Raw genomic sequence first — 20,352 nt, 5'->3', positions numbered from 1 at the left:
GGGAGCCCAATGCGGGACACAATCCCAGGGCTCTGGGATCATGCCCTGAGCAAAAGGCAGATGCTCAACCACTGAGGCACCCAGGCGTCCTGGAACTTTTTATTTATTTATTTTTGATTTTTAAAAAGATTTTATTTATTTATTTATTCATGACAGACATAGAGAGAGAGAGACACAGGCAGAAGGAGAAGCAGGCTCCATGCAGGGAGACCGGCGTGGGACTCGACCCCAGGGTCTCCAGGATCACACCTTTTGCTGAAGGTGGGGCTCAACCGCTGGGCCACTGGAGCTGCCCTTTTTTTTTTTTTTTTTTTAAGTAAGCTTCATGCCTAGCCCAGTGTGGGGCTTGAACTCACAACCCTGAGATCAAGACATGAGCTGAGATCAAGAGTCAGATGCTTAACTGAGCCACCCAGGTGCCCCCATGTTTAACTTCTTGAGGAACTACCAAACTGTTCTTAAAAACCGCTGCACCATTTCACATTCCCATAGTGATGTGTGAGGGTTAGAGTTTCTCCATATCTCCTCAACATTTGTTATTGTCTGTCTTTTTTATTGTAGCCACCTTAGTGGGTATGAAGTAGTATCTCATGTAGTTTGGATCTGCATTTCCCTAATGATTTATACTTGATGGTCATTTGAGTATCTTTATTGGAGAAATGCCTATTCATATCCTTTGCCCTTTTAAAAACTGGGTTGTCTTTTTATTTTTGAATTGTAAGATTATTTGTATATTCTAAATATTAGACTGTTATTGGCTAAATGATATCAAGCCTAATTCTTACATTATTTAAAATCTAGTTTCCCCATGTTAACCCTATGAGGTATTTTATGACCCCTGTGATGGAGACAATAAAACTGAAATCCAGACAGAAGAAATTCCTTACCGAATTCGTACTAGTAAGTGGCAGAGGTGGTACTGATGTCCATACCTTTTTGGGTACCAACTCTTTTCTACACATGTTGGACATTTGGTGCCTTTGTCCTAACATCTGCTTCTTTCTGTGCAGCATCATGACTTTGTTGAGGAGAATCACATCTTAGAACTCTCAACTCCCGCCTTTCTGGTGAAGCCATATGCACTCTGTGGCTGCAGAAGAGCAACCCACGCTGGCCTTGGCCATTGGCACATGCCATCCTTGAGGCCACAGTGGCTGTTTCAGTGGTGGCCATGGATCTCCAACCAAGCTAGTCAGGCTCAAAGAGATGCCATTCTGGTCTGTGCTACCTTCTCGGGAAGTAGACCAGCTCTCATGCGGATGGGGCTGCTACCACCACTCTGAGCCCAAGCCTGGCATTTCCCCAGAGGAAGCACAGCTAGCAAATGTGAACTGGTGTCAGTGTTTGAGGGCCAAACCATGCCACAAGGGACATGAGCATAACCCCTGGCATTTTAGCTTTTGTGAGCCACCATGAGCCTTTTGCTCAAGCCAGTTTTGGTGGTGGTGTCTGTCACTTGCAACCAAGAGAGTCCTCACTGATACAGATTACCATGTGGCCAAAGCAGCTTTTTAAATAGGTTTTTATTGAAATGGTTATATTAGCAAATCCCACACATACAGGTATACACTATCGGCATGTAGGTATATACCATACCATTTCACTACTTATTTATACTTACATTAACCATACAGACCTAGGCACTGTGCTGCCCAGGAGATTTCAAAGGGCTTATAAGATCTGATTGCCAAGAAATCAGCTCACATTCTACTTGCAGGTATCTATGTTCTAGACAAGGTAAATCCCCCTACTGTGAGCCCCCAAATTAAGCAAATGATTGATTTTACTTTTTGGCTATTTGATGTGTGTTCTTTCTGGCAGAAGCTATCCATTGGTGAATTAAAATTCAAGTGCATAGTCTCCCTTTCATTCCTCGAGGTGGAAGGGAAGTCATTTGCCACATTTAAGTATATCCCAAGCCTCCCCCACCCCAGATTACCTGTGCTAGTTAGAAAAATAGTTTTGTATGCCATCCTCTGAGATGTTGTGCATAGTTATCAGGAACTCAGGATAAGAGGAGCTCTGTGAATGATCCAAATATGAAAGGGGTAACTTTAATATTTTCTATGAGTATAAAAGCTACTGAGGGTAAAAAGCAACTGTGACATATGTAGCCTACAGTCTGGACCAACTCCTTTTCTTGTGCAGTAACAGGACTGTTCTAGCAGGTGAGGCCATTCCCTGTACCCCAAATAGCATTTCCTAGGTTGGAGTCTTTTCCTGTTTCTGTGATCAAACTGGTCAAGTTTCTTAGACAGAGCCATGGCCACTTGGGAGGCAACCTTGCTTCTTATTCTCACTTTGAGACTCAGCTTTCGATTCTGGCCCCAAGCACCTGCCAAGGAGGCCCCTCTTCCACCTAGGCCAGCAAGCCAGGGGGATGAAGGACACAGGATGGCATGTGTCATTTCACGTGGGGCACCCATTATAGGTGCTGGGATGCTGGCACTGGCCACAGCTGGTGACTTAGTCCACACAGCATGCTGGCAGTCCGTAGGCAGTTAACCTGCTTAGGAACAGCTTACTTGAGTGAAGGGAAAGAAATGGCCTCGGTATTAGAGTCTACCTACCCCAACCCCACCTTTTGTTTTTACAGACATCTCTGCTCAATATCTACCCATCACTATAATAGTCCTTTAATAGCACACAGTGTAAATACACTGGGGCATAGTTGTGGATGAATGATAATTCTGAAAACAAATTAGGATTCACTTAGTGTTGAGTTACATTTGTGAAAATATAGCTCAGAACCATCATCTGTAGCTTTTGACAGTTGCCAGTGGCTCTACAGAGAGCTGGACAGAGAAGGCGATCATCCGAGGAGGGGTAGGCTGCTGCTGAAGGCCAGCCGGGCTTGCAGATGAGCAACCTACGGGGATCTTCCCAGCACCCATGCCCACCCAAGTAGATAACAGCATACTGGTGGGAGATAACCATTTCAGGCCAGCATTCTGCTGGGAAGGAACCCCTGAGGCTGTGTCCCAGAGGATTAAAGATCCACTGCAGCAGAGGAAAGGGTGCTAATGACATCCTCCAGTGCTCAGCTTTTCCACCTAAGGAGGATGTGTGTGGTTTGTAAATGGTGCTTACCCTGATCTTGACTACCACCCTGGGCTGGTGCACTAGAGCTCTGGCAGCTGTGTCTGGGCCCCCAGCCACACTCCCTAGGCCTGCTGTTCCAGAGAAAGTCATTTATTTTGTGATGCCAAGCCAGGTCCATGCCGCCCTGGAACCTCTGTCTTTTGTGGTACATCCATGTAGAAGATTCAAAGGGAGGAAGTAGGAAGGCCCAGTATGGAGGTCTGGGTGATTCCAGCAGCACTGAATCCTTCTGAAAGTTTAATACTCAAGTTTGCATATAGTCCAAAGTTAAAAAAGTTTTGTTTTCTTTTTTATCTTAAAGTCTCACGTCAGAGTGAAGAAAACAACAAATGGCTTCAACTAGAGTGACCTGCAAGAGGTAAAAGCCCAGACAAGTCCTCGGCCTTGGACTTGGGGCCTCCACAGAGCCTTGTTAGAGCTTAGGAGCCAAGTCCTGGGGATAGGCATGTGGCCCCTGGAGCTCCGACCTCCCACAGTCACTGGGGGCCAGTGGGGAACACAGGTGGCTACTGTCATTTCTTTCCTGCAAGGAACTCGCCAGCCTCTCTTCTTTAAGGCTCAGTTTGTTGGGCTCTTGCAAGGCACCCCTAAGAAAGATGGCAAACCTCCTGACTTGACCTGCACCCCAGAGGAACCCCCCCGGGGGAGAAACCTTTCCCCCTTTGCCACGTCTGGCGCTTCCTGCTGTTTTCCTGACAGTAAGGAAAGCAAACCCACGCAGCCAACGCTGGCGACTCCCCTCCTTATCCTTCCTTCGTATGTTTCCCAGTCCTGCTGAAATCTCCTTGGATGTTATGTGAACATATGGACTCGTTTTGACCTTTTCTCAGTGGGCTCTGGAATGATTTACTGATGTGACCACAGAAAAGGCACAATTGCCCTTAGCAGGGAAGACACTTCTTTTAAGCTGCGGGTGTCACAAGGGTCTCCTGGGATGATGATCCCTGACTTGGGTGCAGGGTTGGGAGTGAATGCTCAGTTGAATCACCCCAAACTCTGTCTGCATGCAAGTGAGGGCTGGCCCCTGTGCCTCTAGCACCGCAGCCAGGCCAATGTCTTTTTCTTCAAGAGGGAAGTGACATTCAGTGGTTTTTCTAAACGGTTGCTGTTAGGAGCTCCCTCTGCTCAGACCCTAAGTGTTGGTGTCCCCAGGGCTTTTCCCTAAGCCTGGTTCTCCTGGCACCGGGCAATCTGGGCCCCATTCTGGCTTCTACCATCATCTGAAGTTAAGGGAATACCAGGCCCAGGTGGATACCCACTCTTGGGGATTCTAGCTCCTGTGAGCATGTGTGCCCATAAGAGTGCATGTGCCTTGTGTACACACCTGTGTGTGTGTGTGTGTAGGTGTGTGTAGGGGTGTAGGGAGGGAGGCAGGGGGAGACAGAAGGTTTGGGGCATTGGAGGGACTTTGATTACATGGGGCCTACTTTGGTAGGTCTGGGTGACAAGCTCATTTAAAACACAGCTTCCCAGGGATGTTCATGCAGAGGGAGGGCCCCTCCGCTGACCACCCTGTCCCCACCAAACCTCTGCCTGAGACCCAGAGCTGACTTCCAGGCCTCTCTCTGCCTCCCCACAGGGGCTGTCTCTGGGTTCCACCAACACCGCCCCCACCCTGGGTCACTAAGACCGCCAGCCTGGGCTTCGCTTCATCTCGTGGCACCCTCCTTTTCTGCTTCCAGTGGGACCCCCGTGTCAGGGTTAGGCTTAACTGAAGTCCTCCCTCTGCCCTGGGCAGCCTCTCTGGTCCACAGCCACCCCTGCCCCTGCTCGTTCTTGCTCCTACTCTTCCCCTAAACCCTGGGCAGTGAGACCCATGCCCTTGCCAGTCTCATGCTCCCCTCACTGCCTTTCCTTTCTGAGGGAGGGTCGCTCTCCAGGCTGCACTGTGCCCCTCCTTCCACACCCTGCCCCCCAAGGCTCCCCCTTCATCACTCACCCTTATGGCTGCAGGTCTTCCAATGCAGTTGGCTGTTAATGTGCCAGCTTTCTATCACAGCCCAAGTTTTAAGATTGTGGGGGTTTCCTTAACCTGGAGCAAATGTGTCTAGCATATAGCAAGAACTTAATGAAGGTTCTTTAGCCTCACAATCCTACCTTTTTCCTTCTAAATTCAACTTCCTGGAAATCGGTGTTTTTTTGTGGCATGGCATTTATGAATAGCCACAGCTTGACAAGGTGACCTGACAGTAACACCACCTTGTTTTCCTGTAGCCAAACCAGAGCCTAAGTAATAAAGGTTAACAGTGAGACAGCATTTTGGTTTTCCCTCAATGAAAGCCCATTTCGCTTATGGAAAGCTCTGGGTGTGAGGGGTCACAAAAATACAAGAAGAGTTCCTAAGGCCCATAGGAAAAATTAGGCCAGTCAAAATCAGTAATCTTATTTTGTTTAAACCCTCTGCAGCCTCAGGTTTTAGAAGCTGGGTTGCTGGGTGCATCAGGGTGGCCGGCAGTGCAGGCTCAGCTGTGGGTACAAATGGGTGCTCAGGGCAGTGCCTCTTGGAAGTTCCTCTGATCCAGGCCTCAGGAGGGGCCAGGAAGATGGAGCCTTCCTTCAAAAGCAAGGCTCAGCTCATGAGACTTGCTGAGGTGTCTAGAGCTTGTCTTGTCCTGTGGTGGGGGACAGGGGCAGGCAGCCCTAAACAGACACGCTGCCTAGTGCACCTACCACCACCACCACTACCACCACCACCACCACCGGGTTACTCTGTGCCTGGCCTTCCTATTGTTTTACTGGCCAGGAGCTTCTTCCCTCTTCCTGACAGATCAGCAAAGGAGGGTGATGGGCAGTTCTTCATGTAGGAAGTTAAAAATAACCAAACTTTAAGTGTTGGCATTTTAACCCAATTTAACCCACTTTCTAGTGGATTGGGTGATGGTTATTTTGGCTCCAGACCTCATCCACAGGTATTCTGTGGTGCATGCTGAGAGATCTGCACCCAGCTTGGCTGAGAACAGGGTGGAGGCCATGGCAGGAGGAAGAGGCTAGAGCCAGGCCCAGCTCGGGCAGTCCACAAGAGGGATAGAGGGTTTATGGTATAAGCAGCTTGTTTCTCTGCCCCTTCTGTCCTTCAGATAGTAACCTGACCCCCAACCCCCCCTCCCATATCAGAACTTATCTATACTTCCTGGCTGTTAAGACTTGCAACAACTGAGATGCTCATATGGTGGAGAAGAAGTGTCTCTCCATAATCCCAACCAGACCAATGAACTGCTCCCAAATCCTGAACTTCTCTCAGAGGCAGGGGTACTGAATGAGAACTTTGATCTCACTCAGCTTCCCCACTATCCAGGGCCCTTGGTGAAGCTCCCCAGAGCAGTTTCCAGCACCACTGCCAGCAAAGAGGTGGTTATTTGGGGCAAATATTGCTACTCATGGAGAATATGACCTCCACACAGAAGTTACTGTCCCTTCTGACAAAGCAGCTGAGCAGGAAAGTGGCCTCAATTTTTAGGGAAAAAGGTGTTGAGTTTGGGACCTGGGGCGTTAATTCTGAGTGAATTCCCTTATACGAAATGCCTCCTTGGTTATTTGACAGTGAAGGTGTGCCCTAGATTACCCAGAAATCCAGATCTTAAATTAATAGGTGGATTTTTAAGGGCCTGAATCTATAATTTCTTCTCATGCAATTTCATTTCTCTTCAGTAAAGGACTGCCTTGAATGAAATGTAATGCATATGCTCTTCCAAAAGTGTACAAACCAGGAGAAAATGTTCTAAGTGAGATCTCAGCCCTGGTGTGGGAAAACAAGCTCGTGGTACGGACAACGTGGTCAGAGCTGAGCCGTCTTCCCTGTTGGATGAGCCAAACCAAACAAAGCTTGGGTGTGTGTCTGGAACATCTGGCACACGGAGTTCTCATCTCCTTGAGATGCTTTCCCCTCATCACAAAGCCAGCAGGGCAAATCTGTCTTTCTGGACACTGTTCTCTTGAAACTATTTATCAAAAATATTTTTATAGTATAAAGACAATAAAAGGGGGGGGGGGGGACCAAACAGAAGCCCTTGGTTAAAGGTAAAGAGAAAAAGCTGCTAAGACTTTACAAGTTCTGCACTGCTCCAGCCTCTGTGATCATAGATTCAACGCTGCTGGTCACTCTGAGGCGACATTCTGTGGCTGTCACCACCATGGTTCTTTGAGGAGTTTTGCTCAGGGGCACAAGTGTGTTTGAGGCATCTTAGCAACACATAAGGAGAATGGACACTTAAAGACAAGAAGCCAGCCACACGGGAATATGGTAAGTGTTAGCCTCCAACTTCTGTTTTACAGTCAATAAAAACCACAGGGTGGGGGGCGGGGGCCACAGGTCCGCATGTTTGCTGCCAGGTCTGACTCTAGAATATGGAGGCCGGCATTTCCATCCTCATAACAAGGATCTGAGGACCTGAATGCATCTACATTTCTTCATAGCTTCTATGGCCAGGAGGAACAGGCTGAACTATGGTGTGTCCTTGAGCAAGAAGGGTGAGCCCATTTGTTTTATGAATTTGCGCATAGTGGTTCTGTGTCGGGATTACACTCTTCAGGTACATGTTTTCTCGTGATATTAACGTGATGTCATCCCAGGTGTGTGGGAAGAGTGTGTGTGTCCCTGATGCCCACCATGCAGGCTACCATGTGTTTTTCTGGAAGCTCCCATGCCTTCCTTGTGCCAATACTGAGGCTGGTAGGAGGGGACTGGGTTGGATCAGGAAGCCTGCAGAGGGGTGCTCATCTGGTCTCTAACAGTCACACTGTGGTTTGATCTTCTCAAGAAAGTACTCAGAATCATTCTGATTTTGACACCCACTGGCCATCATCCCGAGATTGCTGGACCCAGAGAAGACCAGGAGGCTGGCCTCCCGGGGACGGCTTCTCCACACCCCTCAGCAGATGCCATGCAGACGAGTCTACAGGCCTCAGGATTGGGGCCTTCAGTGTTTCTGTGGTCACATGAGCACTCGGCACCCCCTGTATCATGCTCTAGGAGGGAGGCTGGAAGTGGCAATGGGAAGGACCACCCATCCTGTGTAGCCTGTGGCCCTACTGCGGTGCTCTGGGTGGTCAGTCTCAGAGGAGGGACAAAAGGCAAACTTTTCTCTCTGGGACCTTTAGAAAGATCCTCTTTAACAGAAAGTAGAATAAGAGACAGAAAAACACAGAGCTGGCCATGTTGCAGCAGCTTGTGCCTCACATTAGTAAGAAGCGGCACCTGTAAGCTTTAGTATGCATTGTGAGTGGGAAGCATAAAGGTATTTTAAAAACCCCAACATCACCCTGATACAGAATAGCATGTAAATATTCAGAGACATGTTTGCAACACAACATTAACCCCTGGGGCCCCTGCTCGGCTCTGGGAACAGCCAGGTCGTTGGGGCCCCATGTTCTTGTGTCAGTGTTGGGAGGGTTTGCAGTACTACGAGGCTGCCTGGGCAATAACACTGTCCTCAGAGCCTCACCTTGGGGGAACCCTGCAATTTAACCCTGAGCCCCAACTCGCGCTTGGAAAACCCTGCCATTCTTCCAAAATGGACGCTGACAGAAGAATACAAAATAAGAAAGGTGATTGTAAATCAAATCACAAAAGAGGTGACCCCCCAGAGCCCATTTAGAAAAAAATCAGGTTTTGTTCTCATCATACATGTCCAAAGAAGGTTCGATTGTGGAGAATTCACTTTCATACACCAGGCTCCGAGGAGACAAGGAGTTTCGATGAAAGAAGTGACCACCTGGAAAAGGGGAAAGGAAAAAAAAAAACAGAATTAATAAGTCCTCATGCCTCCACTTCCCACACAGCTTGGAGGAGAGAACACGGGTTATCTTCAAGGCATCACATTTTCTCAAATATCTCCATTTTAGGCTCTTATCACGAGACAAATGGAAAGAATGGAGGCATCCCTCAATTTAAGCATAGTATAAGCTTGTAAATCTCAATGTTTGTGTTCCCAAGAGACTAACCACTGGAGCTTTTCAAAGGAAAAGCTGCCTGGTGCCCTTGAAAAGACTGCACTTACAAATGTGAAGGTTTTTGCTAAGGGCTGCACAATCTGTGGAGCCTCCTTGCCCACCTCCCTCCTGAATACCTGCTGTGGGCGGACCGTGTGCACGCACGTTGGGCAGATTGGGGGTTGTGGCTTTGAGGCTCTGATAATGCATTAAAATGTTTTTACTTATATTAGAGTTATACCTTCACATGGTTTTTAAAAAAAATTTTAAAAAATATTTTATCTCTTTATTTGAGAGAAAGATAGAAAGTACATGCAAGCAGGGGTAGAGAGAGATGGAGATAATCTCCTGCAGACTCTGTACTGATCAAGGAGCCTGACGTGGGGCTCGATCCCAGGACCTCGAGATCATAACCTGAGCCAAAACCAAGAGTCAGTTATTTAACAGACTGAGATATCCAGGTGCCCCTCACATGGTTTAGATAGTTAATTCCACACGTGTAACTGAGACCAGTAACCTCCAGTGGCCCTCCCCCCAAGACAGCCACTTTAACCTGATTCTTGTGGTACCTGCCTCCATACCTCTAAACAATATGCCTGAGCTGGTCCTTCCTAATTTTTTGTTTTTTTTTGAGTGTTAGACTTTATCTGCTGAGTTAATACTATGGAAGATGAAGACTTTCCCCTACTCTTCTTCTGTGCCACATCTACCCCTACTTTCCATTCCCCACTCTAATTATATTTTGATAAAAATTTCAGCATTGACATTATTTGACTATTTCTGCTCTCCTAAGCAAAGCCGTGCTTACATTTCCTTTTCTGAACAACTGCTTTGTTTGCACAGATTTCCTGACATATAACTGACATACAACAAAACACATGTATTTCAAGATGTATGTATTTCAAACCATGACCAGATTCAAGATGGTGAACATCTCCATTGCCCCTCAAAAAGTTTCCTGGTTTCTCTGGGAGTTCTTTTCTTTTTCTTGCACTACCTCTACCCTCAGGTAAACACAGGTGAGGCTGCATCTTTCTAGAATTTTATATAAGTAGACTCATATCATTATCTATTGCTCTTGTAAATAGAACTGCTATGAAAATCTGTGTACAAATCTGAGTGAGGACATGTGCTTCCTTTTTTTTGGTAGATACCTAGGACCTGAGTGCCTGTGTGAATATGTTTACTTTTCTAGAATACTTGACCCATCAAATGTTCCCCAATCAGCGTATGGGAGACCTGGTTCCTCCACATCCTCACCAGTACTTAGATGGCCAATCTTTGACACTTTGGATGTTCAAGTACCAGCACAGGAATATCTCATTGTACTTCAAATATATATTTCCCTGAACTTGGGCATCCTCTCAAGTACCTATTAGCCAACTGTCTATCTTCTTTTATGAAGTGTTTTGGTAAAATCTCTTGCTCATTTAAAAAATTGGGTTGTCTTCATATCATTGAGCTGTAAGAATTTAAATATATATATATGTATACATATATATATTTAATATATATTCTAGAAACAACTCCTCTGTCAGACATGGTCTGCAAATATTTTCACCCAGATGACTTGCCTTTTTTATTTATTTATGATAGTCACACACACACACACACACACACAGAGAGGCAGAGACACAGGCAGAGGGAGAAGCAGGCTCCATGCACCGGGAGCCCGACGTGGGACTCGATCCCAGGTCTCCAGGATCGCACCCTGGGCCAAAGGCAGGCACCAAACCGCTGTGCCACCCAGGGATCCCGATGACTTGCCTTTTTATTTTCAGAACAAGGTCCTTTGAAGAGCAAAAGTCTTAAAAATTTTTTGATAGAATCCAATTTATTGATTTTCCTTTATATAGTTTTGTGCTTTTTGTGTCAGAATAAAGAAATCTTTGCCAAACCCAAGGTCATTAAGGTTTTTTCCTATGTATTTAGCCAGAAGCTTTATAGTTAGTGCTTACATTTAGATGATGACTTCAAGTAAATTTTTGCATATGGTGGGAAATAAAGGTTAAAGCTCTTTTTTTTTTTTTTTTCGTATGGATATCTGATTTTCTCAGCATAGTTTAATAGATTACCTTTCTCACTGCACTGCTGTGGCAACTTGGTTGAAAATCTGTTAATTGTGCATACCTGGTCTTTTTCTGGGCACGATTCTGTTCCAGCAATCCATCTGTCTTCACACTAATACTACACTCTCTGGATTACTCACAGCTTTACAGATCCCGGTCAGGTATATTGGATTCTGCAACTTTGTTCTTATTTTTTGAGTGGTATGATGGGGCGGGGGGAGAGAAAGGCTGTTGCAAAGAGGACAGACAAGTATTAAATGAAAACATTTCATGCACTGGTATGCATGGTAGGGCCACTTCCATTTTCTTGTTTGACTTTCCTTTTTTATTTATTTATTTATTTATTTATTTATTTATTTATTTATGATAGTCACAGAGAGAGAGAGAGAGGCAGAGACACAGGCAGAGGAAGAAGCAGGCTCCATGCACCGGGAGCCCGATGTGGGATTCGATCCCGGGTCTCCAGGATCGCGCCCTGGGCCAAAGGCAGGCGCCAAACCGCTGCGCCACCCAGGGATCCCTTGTTTGACTTTCCTATATTAAAAACCTTTTGCATTAAAAAAGAGGACAAAAAAAAAAAGAGGACATAGTCAAAGATGCTTGCTATCTGTACAAAGCAGCCCTCTGAGAGGTGCCAGGTGAAACATGGGATGTTTGAACTGACAGCTGTGTCTCAGCCACCACAGGAATCTGCATACTCCAACAGGGCTCAAGGGCTAAAGATTTAAAAACCAAACAAAACAGGAAGAAATGAGGTGTTCTGCCCTGTGGATAGAACTGAAGCCAACAAAAGAGGAAATGATCAGCTCAGACCAAACCCTTGCCAATAAAACATGGCTCAGAAATGTCATCAGTAGTCTACCCACCTGTTAACTAGTGTACCTGAAAAAAAAAAAATAGCATTAAAAGAAGAATCCACAGCAGCTGAATTTCAGAGAAAGACATGATGCCGGCTTTGTCTAGGAAACAAAGCATATTTTTTGACACCTGAAAACACACCCTATTTACTGATCAAATGATGATGATGATTGTTTTCATTATTAGCCACATAATGAAATACATAATTAGCTCTTAATTGAGGTATAACCTGTAAACAGGTATGTGCATAAATCCTAAGTATATAGGTCAATGACTCTTCACAGAGAGGACCTACCCCTGAAATCATCATTGGATCAAGAAATACAACCCCTAGCACCCTATAAGTCCCTCTATCAATCCTAATCACCAGACCCTCTCTTCTCTCCCAAAGGAAACCACAGTCCAGACTTCCCACATCATGATTCAGTTGTGTCCCTTTAATGGAAACACTATTCTTTTGTATCTTGATTCTTTCAGACAATATTATGTTGTGACATTTATCCATGTCATGAAATAGATCAGGGACTGGTTTGTTTTCACTGTGCCATGCCATTCCATTGTATGACTATCTCACCATTTATATATCTGATCTTCTCCTGATGCACATTTGAATTGTTTCCATTTTGGAGCTCCTATGAATATTGCTATTAGAAACAGTCTTGTGGGGATGCCCAGGTGGCTCAGCGGTTGAGCATCTGCCTTCGGCCCAGGGCATGATCCTAGAGTCCTGGGATTGAGTCCCACATCGGGTTTCCTGCATGGAGCCTGCTTCTCTCTCTGCCTGTATCTCCGTCTCTCTCTCTGTGTCTCTCATGAATAAATAAATAAATAAAAATCTTTAAAAAAAAAAGAAACAGTCTTTTGTGTATCTTTTGTACACATGCACACGCAGTTGTCTTGGATTTGTTGGATCTTGGGGTCTGTATATGTCCAGTTGCTGCTCATACTGGCAGTTTTTCAAAGTGGATGGCCCAATTTTTACCTCCACCAGTAGATGAGAATTCCAATTGCTTATATCTGTGCTGATACTTGATATTTTCTGTATTTTTCATTTTAGCACTTCTGGTGGGTATATAATGGTATTTCATAGTGGTTTTAATTTTCATTCATCTGATGCCAAAAAACAATGAGCACTTTTTCATATTTTTTTTTCATATATTTTTAGGCTATTTGTACACCCTGTTCATCCTGAAAAGTCTGTTTATTTATTTATTTAAAAGTTGTGAAAAAAAAGTTGTGGTATAACTGACATATAATGTTATATTAGTTTTAGGTGTACAACATAATGGTTCGATATTTTTGTATATCATGAAATGATCACAGTAAGCCCAGTTAACATCCATCACCACACGTAGTTACAAAATTCTTTTTAAGATGATTTTATTTGTTTATTCATGAGAGAGAAGAGAGAGAGAGAGAGAGAGAGAGTCAGAGAAAGCAGCAGTCTCCATGCAGGGAGCCCAATGTGGGACTCGATCCTGGGACCGAGGGATCATGCCCTAAACCAAGGGCAGACACCCAACCACTGAGCCACCCAGGCGTCCCTCCAATCCTTAGAGTCTCCAGGATCACGCCCTGGGCCAAAGGCCTTATAGGCTTTATCCCCAAAATTCTTTTTCTTGTGATGAGAACTTTTAGTGTCTACTCTCTTAGCAACTTACTCCTTCCTTTCTTTCTTTCTCTTCTTTCTTTCTTTCTTTCTTTCTTTCTTTCTTTCTTTCTTTCTTTCTTTCTTTCTTTCTTTCTTTCTTTCTTTCTTTCTTTCTTTCTTTCTTTCTTTCTTTCTTTCTTTCTTTCTTTCTTTCTTTCTTTCTTTCTTTCTTTCTTTCTTTCTTTTCTTTCAAGATTTTATTTATTTGGGACACCTGGGTGGCTCAGTGGTTGAGCGTCTGGCTTCGGCTCAGGTGATTCTTCGGGCCTGGGATTGAGTCCCGCATGGGTTCCCCGCAGGAAGCCTGCTTCTCCCTCTGTTTATGTCTCTGCCTCTCTCTGTGTGTCTCTCATGAATACATAAATAAAATCTTTAAAAGAAGTTTGTATGTTTTGACCCCTTCCACTCATATCACCCACCCCTAACCACCCCACCTCTGGCAATCACCAATCTGTTCTCTGTATCTGTGAACTTGGTTTTGGTTTTTGTTTTTAAATTCCACATGTAAGTGAGATCATATGGTATTTGTCTTTTTCTGACTTATTTCACTTACTATAATGCCCTCAAGATCCACCCACATTGTTGCAAACAGCAGGATTTCCTTCCTTGTTTATGTCTGAATAACACACGGGCACACGTGTGAGCACACACACACATATGCACACCACATCTTCTTTATCCATTCATCCATCAGTGGACACTTAGGTTGTTTCCATATCTTGGCTATTGTAAATAATGCTGTGATGAACATAGGGGTACATGTTCTTTTAGAGGTAGGGGTTTTGTTTTTCTCAGATAAGTAACCAGGAATGGAATTGCTGGGTCTTATGGTAGCTCTAGTTTTAAGTTTTTGAGGAAATTCCAAACTGTTTTCCATGGTGGCTGTACCAGCTTGTATCCCACCAACAGTATAAGAAGGTTCCCCATTTGGGGAACCTGGATGGCTCAATTAAGCATCTGCTTCAGCTCAGGTCATGATCTTGGGATCCTGGGATTAAGCCCCATGTTGGGCTCCCTGCTCAGTGGAGAATCTGCTTCACCCTCTCGCTCTGCCCCTCTCCCCACTCGTCTCTCTCTTTCTCAAATATATAAATAAAATCCTTTTTTTTTTAAAGTTTCCCCTTTCTTCACACCCATCAAAACCTGTTATTTCTTGTGTTGTTGATTTTAGCCATTCCGACTAGTAGGAGGTGATATCTCATTGTGGTTTTGATTTGTATTTCCCTGATGATGAGTGATGTTGAGCATTTTTTCATGTCTTTTAGCCATCTGTATGTCTTCTTTGGGAAAATGTTTATTCACTTCCTCTGCTCATTTTCAATTGGATTATTTTCTTGATATTAAGTTGTATGAGCTGTTTATATATTTTGAATGTTAACCTCTTATCAGATATATGATTTGCAACTATCTTTTCCCATTCAAGAGGTTGCCTTTTTGTTTTGTTGATGGTTTCCTTCACTGGGCAAAAGCTTTTCAGTTTGATGAAGTCCCAATTGTTTACTTTTGCTTTTGTTTCCCTTGCCTGAGAAGACATATCTAGAAAAATGTTGCTAATAAGGCTAAGATCTAAGAGATTACTAGGATTTCTCTTAGTTTTATGGTGTCATGTCTTAGATTTAGGTCTTTAATCCATTTTGGGTTTATTTTTGTGTGTGGTTTAAGAAATTGGCCCAGTTTCATTCTCTTGCAGGGAGCTGTCTAGTTTTCCCAACCCTATTTATTGAAGAACTATATTTTCTCCATTGTATATTCTTGCTTCCCTTGTCATAGACTAATTAATCATATAAACATGGACTTACTTCTGGGCTCTATTCTGTTCCATTGATCTGTATCTATTTTAATGCCAAGACCATACTGTTTTGCTTACTATAGCTTCGTAGTATGTTTAGGCTTCACATGCTTGTATTTCTTCCAGTGGTTTTTTCTTGTAATGTATCATTCAAAGCCACTGTTTCCTTATTGATTTTCTGTTTGGATGATCTATCCATTGGTATAATTATACGTCTTTTTAGATCTAAAGTGAGTCTCTTATAGGCAGCATATAGAGAGTCTTGTTTTTTTATCCATTTAGTCACCCTACATCTTTTGAGTGGGTTATTTAGTCCATTTGCATTCATTATTATGTTTTAAGTATTTATTTATTTGAGAGAGAGAGAACCAGAGAAAGACAGCATGAGTGGAGGTAAGGGGCAGAGGCAGAAGCAGACTCCCCACTAAGCAGGGAGCCTGACATGGGGCTTGATCCCAGGACCCCAGGATCATGAACCGAGCCAAAGGCAGATGTTTAACCCACTGAGCCACGCAGGTACCCTGTCCATTTACATTTTTAACATGTAACATTTATTTTTTTATTTTTTTATTTTTATTTATTTATTTTTTTACATGTAACATTTCTTGTAAGGCCAGCATTGTAGTAATAAACTCCTTTCACTTTTGTTTCTTTGGGAAACTTTTCATATCTCCTCCAAGTCTTAATGATAACTTTGCCGAGTAGAGTACTCTTAGTTGTAGGTTTTTTTCTTTCAGAACTTTGGATATATCATGCCATTCCTTCTGGCTGCAAAGATTTATCTGCTGAAAAATCAGCTGATAGTTGTATGGGGTTTCCCTTGTACATAACTTTTGTTTTTCTCTTGCCATTTAAAAAATCCTCTATCCATGGGGTCCCTGGGTGGCGCAGCGGTTTAGCGCCTGCCTTTGGCCCAGGGCGCGATCCTGGAGACCCGGGATCGAATCCCACGTCGGGCTCCCGGTGCATGAAGCCTGCTTCTCCCTCTGCCTATGTCTCTGCCTCTCTCTCTTTCTCTCTCTGTGTGACTATCATAAATAAATAAATAAAAAATTAAAAAAAATCCTCTATCCAGACAGAACATGAAAGACTCCTAACTCTGGGAAACGAACTAGGGGTGGTGGAAGGGGAGGTGGGTGGGGGGTGGGGGTGACTGGGTGACGGGCATTGAGGGGGGCACTTGACGGGATGAGCACTGGGTGTTATTCTATATGTTGGCAATTTGAACACCAATAAAAAATAAATTTATAAAAAAATAAAAAATCCTCTATCCTTAATCTTTGAGATTTCAATTATTGTATGTCTTGGCATGGACCTCCATTGCTTCAGTTTATTGAGGGTTCTCTGATTTCTGGACCTGGATGTCTGTTTCCTTCCCTAAGTTAAGAAGGTTTCCAGCTATTATTTCTTTAAATAGGTTTTCTGCCACTACCCTCTCCTTCTGGGATCCTTGTAATGTGGACCTTAGTATGCTATATCTTTGTTGAAGTTCTCACTGAGTTCATCAACTCATCTCTCAAATTTGGTATATTCCTTTATGACCATTTCTCCGAACTTTTTTCAGGTAGATTGCTTAGCTCTATTTCATTTAGTTCTTTTTCTGAGATTTTGTCTTTTTTGGGGGAGCGTATTCCCTGTCTCGTTTTTTTTTTTTTTTTTATTGTTTATTTCTATGTATTAGGTAGGCCAGCCAAAGTCTCCTGGTCTTGGAAGTAGTCTCATGTTGAAGGCATCCTGTTGTGCCCAGTAGTACAATCTCCTCTGGTCAACAAAACCAGGCACTCCAGCAGTATATCCTGTGCTAGCTGTGTGCACAACAGGGTAGCTTGTGTGGGTGGGCTGATGGGTGAGCTTGCTGCAGTTGCTGCAAGTGCACTGGTGGGCAGGGCTGGCCCTCAGTCCAGCTGTCTGCAATGACTTGTTGCAACTACTGAGGGCACATTGCTGGGCAGGACTGGCTCCCAGGGTAGCTGGCTGAAAGACCAATGGTAGGTGCTGTGGCTGTGCTAGTGGATGTGGTTAGCTCCCAGTGCAGTTGGCTGACAGGCCCAGCCACAACTGCTGTGAAAGTGGTGGGTAGAGCTGGCTTTTTCCCTTCTTGGAGCAGGAGTTGCTTTGGTGGGGGGCACTAGTTCTTGCTAGATGTGGTGTGGTGGTGGTCACCTTGGGAGGACCATGGTCCAAACAGATGCTGCCTGCCAAGTGTGGCAGGGTGAGATCTGCTTTGGAGTGGCCCCTGCTGGGGCAAGAGAGGAGGAAGGTGCAGGTCCCCAGGTGGAAACTTGGTAGGGTGAGTAGTGCTAGCAAGGTAGATGGAATGTCAGAACTAGTTCTCACAAGTGTCTGGCTACTTAAGCTGAAGGAGTGCATGAAAAATGGTGCCCATCAGCATTTCTGTTCTGAAAGAAAGTTCCTGCAGATCCCTGTCCCTCTGGTACATGCACTCAAATCAGTCAATAAATTCTCATGTATACCCCAGATGCTTTTCAAACTGCTGCTTCTGTGCTGGGTCTTGGACTGAGGGATACAGCATGCTGGCCCTTTAGAGCAGGGACTCAATTTTCTATGGCCCTCCAGTTGTCCTGGAGTTAAGCTCCACTGATTTTCATAGCCTGATGTTATGGGGGCTTGTCCTCCTAGTGTAGGTCCCCAGATCCAGTGGTGCCAGATGTGGGGCTTGATCCCCTCACTTTTCAGGGGGACCTCTGTGTCTGTTAAGCCCTCCTGCTTGTGGTTTGTTGTGCTGGGAGTTTGGTTCCCTACCTGGTCTCTAACCCCCCTACCCTCCTTAATGGGATCTCCTTATATCTTTATCTGTAGAAGAGCTGTTCTGCCTGACGTGTTTGTGGAGGAGGTGAGCTCAGGATCCTCCTCCTCTACCATCTTCCTGAGATCTCTAGTAGGTAGTCTTTTCATTTTGTTGATGTTTTCCTTCGCTGCAAAATGCCTGTTTATTTATTTTGCTCATTTTCCCATCAGTCAGGCTTTTTTTTCTTTATTCTGAAAAGAAATTCTTTGTCAGATATAAGCATCGTGGGTATCTTCTAAAATAGTGTATTCTGATAAACAGAATTTTTAAAAAAGATTTTATTTATTTATTCATGAGAGACACAGAGAGGCAGAGACACAGGCAGAGGGAGAAGCAGGCTCCATGCAGGGAGCCTGACGTGGGACTCGACCCCGGGTCTCCAGGATCACACCCCAGGCTGAAGGCAGCACTAAACCGCTGAGCTACCGGGGCTGCCCCAGAATTTCTTTTTTAAAAAAATTATTTTATGAATTTATTTGTGAGAGACACAGAGAGAGGCAGAGACACAGGCAGAGGGAGAAGCAGGCTCCATGCAGGGAACCTGATGCAGGACTCGATCCCAGGACCCTGGGATCATGACCTGAGCCGAAGGCAGATGCTCACAACTGAGCTACCCAGGTGCCCCACAGAATGTCTTAATTTTAGTGTGGACCAATTTATCTACCTTTTATTTTATGGCTTTTTGAGTCCTGTTTAAGAAAACTTGCCTATCTTAAGGTTTTGAAGAGATTTTATTTTATCTTTTAGAAGCTTCATTGTTTTTACCTTTCACATTGAGATGTATGCTCCATTTCAAATTAATTTTGAATGTTGTGTTAAGTAGGAATCAAGATTTTTTTCTTTATAGCTATTCAGGTGATCCAGCAGCATTTATTGAAAAGACCATTCTTACCTCCACTACTATACAATGCTACCTTTGACATGAATTAAGCGTCCATAAATGCATGGTTGTCTGGGACTATATTCTGTTCTACTAAGTTATATGTCCATCCTTGAGGTCCATAACTCAATCTTAACTATGGTACCTTTATAAAAGTCAATACAGTTCCATAAATTCTCCCACTTTATTATTTTTTAAGATTGTCTTGTTACTGTTGGTTCTTTCATTTCCACATAAATTTTATACACCAACTTGTCAAGCTACACACACACACACACCCCACTCCTGGGATTTGACTGAAATTGCAGTAAATCTATAGATCAATTTGGGGAGAAGTAACACTTTTACAATATGAGGTCTTACAAACTATGAACCTGGTATATTCATTTATTTAAGTCATCTTTAATTTCTCTCTATAATGCTTAATATCTTTCTGTGTAGAAGCCTTGCATATTTTCTTTTAGATTTACTCATCAATATTTGATGTTTACTTGATGCTTTGGTACATGCTATCTTTTTGAAAATTTCATTTTAATTTCTTATTGATAAAATTAACCCTGCTAAATTACTTATTGATTTTAAGAGCTTATTTTTAGAATCTTTTGGATTATCTATATATACCACTGTGTTGTCTTTGTTAGTGACAGTTTTATTTCTTCCTTTCCAATCCTTACTTTTTTTTTTAGATTTTATTTATTTATTCATGAGAGACAGAGAGAGAGAGAGGCAGAGATAGAGGCAGAGGGAAGCAGACTCCATGCAGGGAGCCTGATGTGGGACTTGATCCTGGGACTGAGGGATCATGCCCTAAGCCAAGGGCAGACACCCAACCACTGAGCCATCCAGGCGTCCCTCCAATCCTTAGATATTTTATTTCTTTTAAAAGATTTTATTTATTTATGAGAGAGAGAGAGAGACTCCATGCAGGGAGCCTGACGTGGGACTCGATCCCAGGTCTCCAGGATCAGGTCCTGGGCTGAAGGCGGTGCTAAACCGCTGAGCCAGCTGGGCTGCTCAGACCTTTTATTTCTTTTTCTTGCCTTATCATAATGGCTAAGACTGCCAATATAATGTTGAAAGAGACAGTCACAACAGGTATCCTGATTTCTAACCTTAGGGAAAATTTTTAATATTTCATTATTAAGTATGATATTTGCTATAGTTTTGAAAACACCCATTATTAGGTTAAGGAAGTGTTCTTCTTTTTCTAGTTTGCTGAATGTCCTTCTCCCCCTCCCCCGTCCCTTCCTTAGATTTGTGATTTTA

The 20,352-nt window shown here is 43.9% G+C and overlaps 1 protein-coding gene across 1 annotated transcript in view; it reads right to left on the bottom strand.

Annotated features, from left to right (window-relative positions):
* Positions 1 to 8,257: 8,257 nt before the first annotated feature.
* The window catches only part of RNF130 (ring finger protein 130), a 136,841-nt gene continuing 124,746 nt past the window's right edge, over positions 8,258 to 20,352 (bottom strand). Inside the window, exon 8 of the mRNA XM_072840457.1 lies at positions 8,258 to 8,813. Coding sequence (XP_072696558.1) covers positions 8,704 to 8,813 — 110 coding nt within the window. The 3' untranslated portion in view covers positions 8,258 to 8,703. The remainder of the gene's footprint in view (positions 8,814 to 20,352) is intronic.

Source organism: Canis lupus, chromosome 10 (genome assembly GCF_048164855.1).
Source record: "Canis lupus baileyi chromosome 10, mCanLup2.hap1, whole genome shotgun sequence".
In the NCBI taxonomy this organism is placed as follows: Eukaryota; Metazoa; Chordata; class Mammalia; order Carnivora; family Canidae; genus Canis; species Canis lupus.
This window is presented reverse-complemented; position numbering and strand designations above follow the sequence as displayed.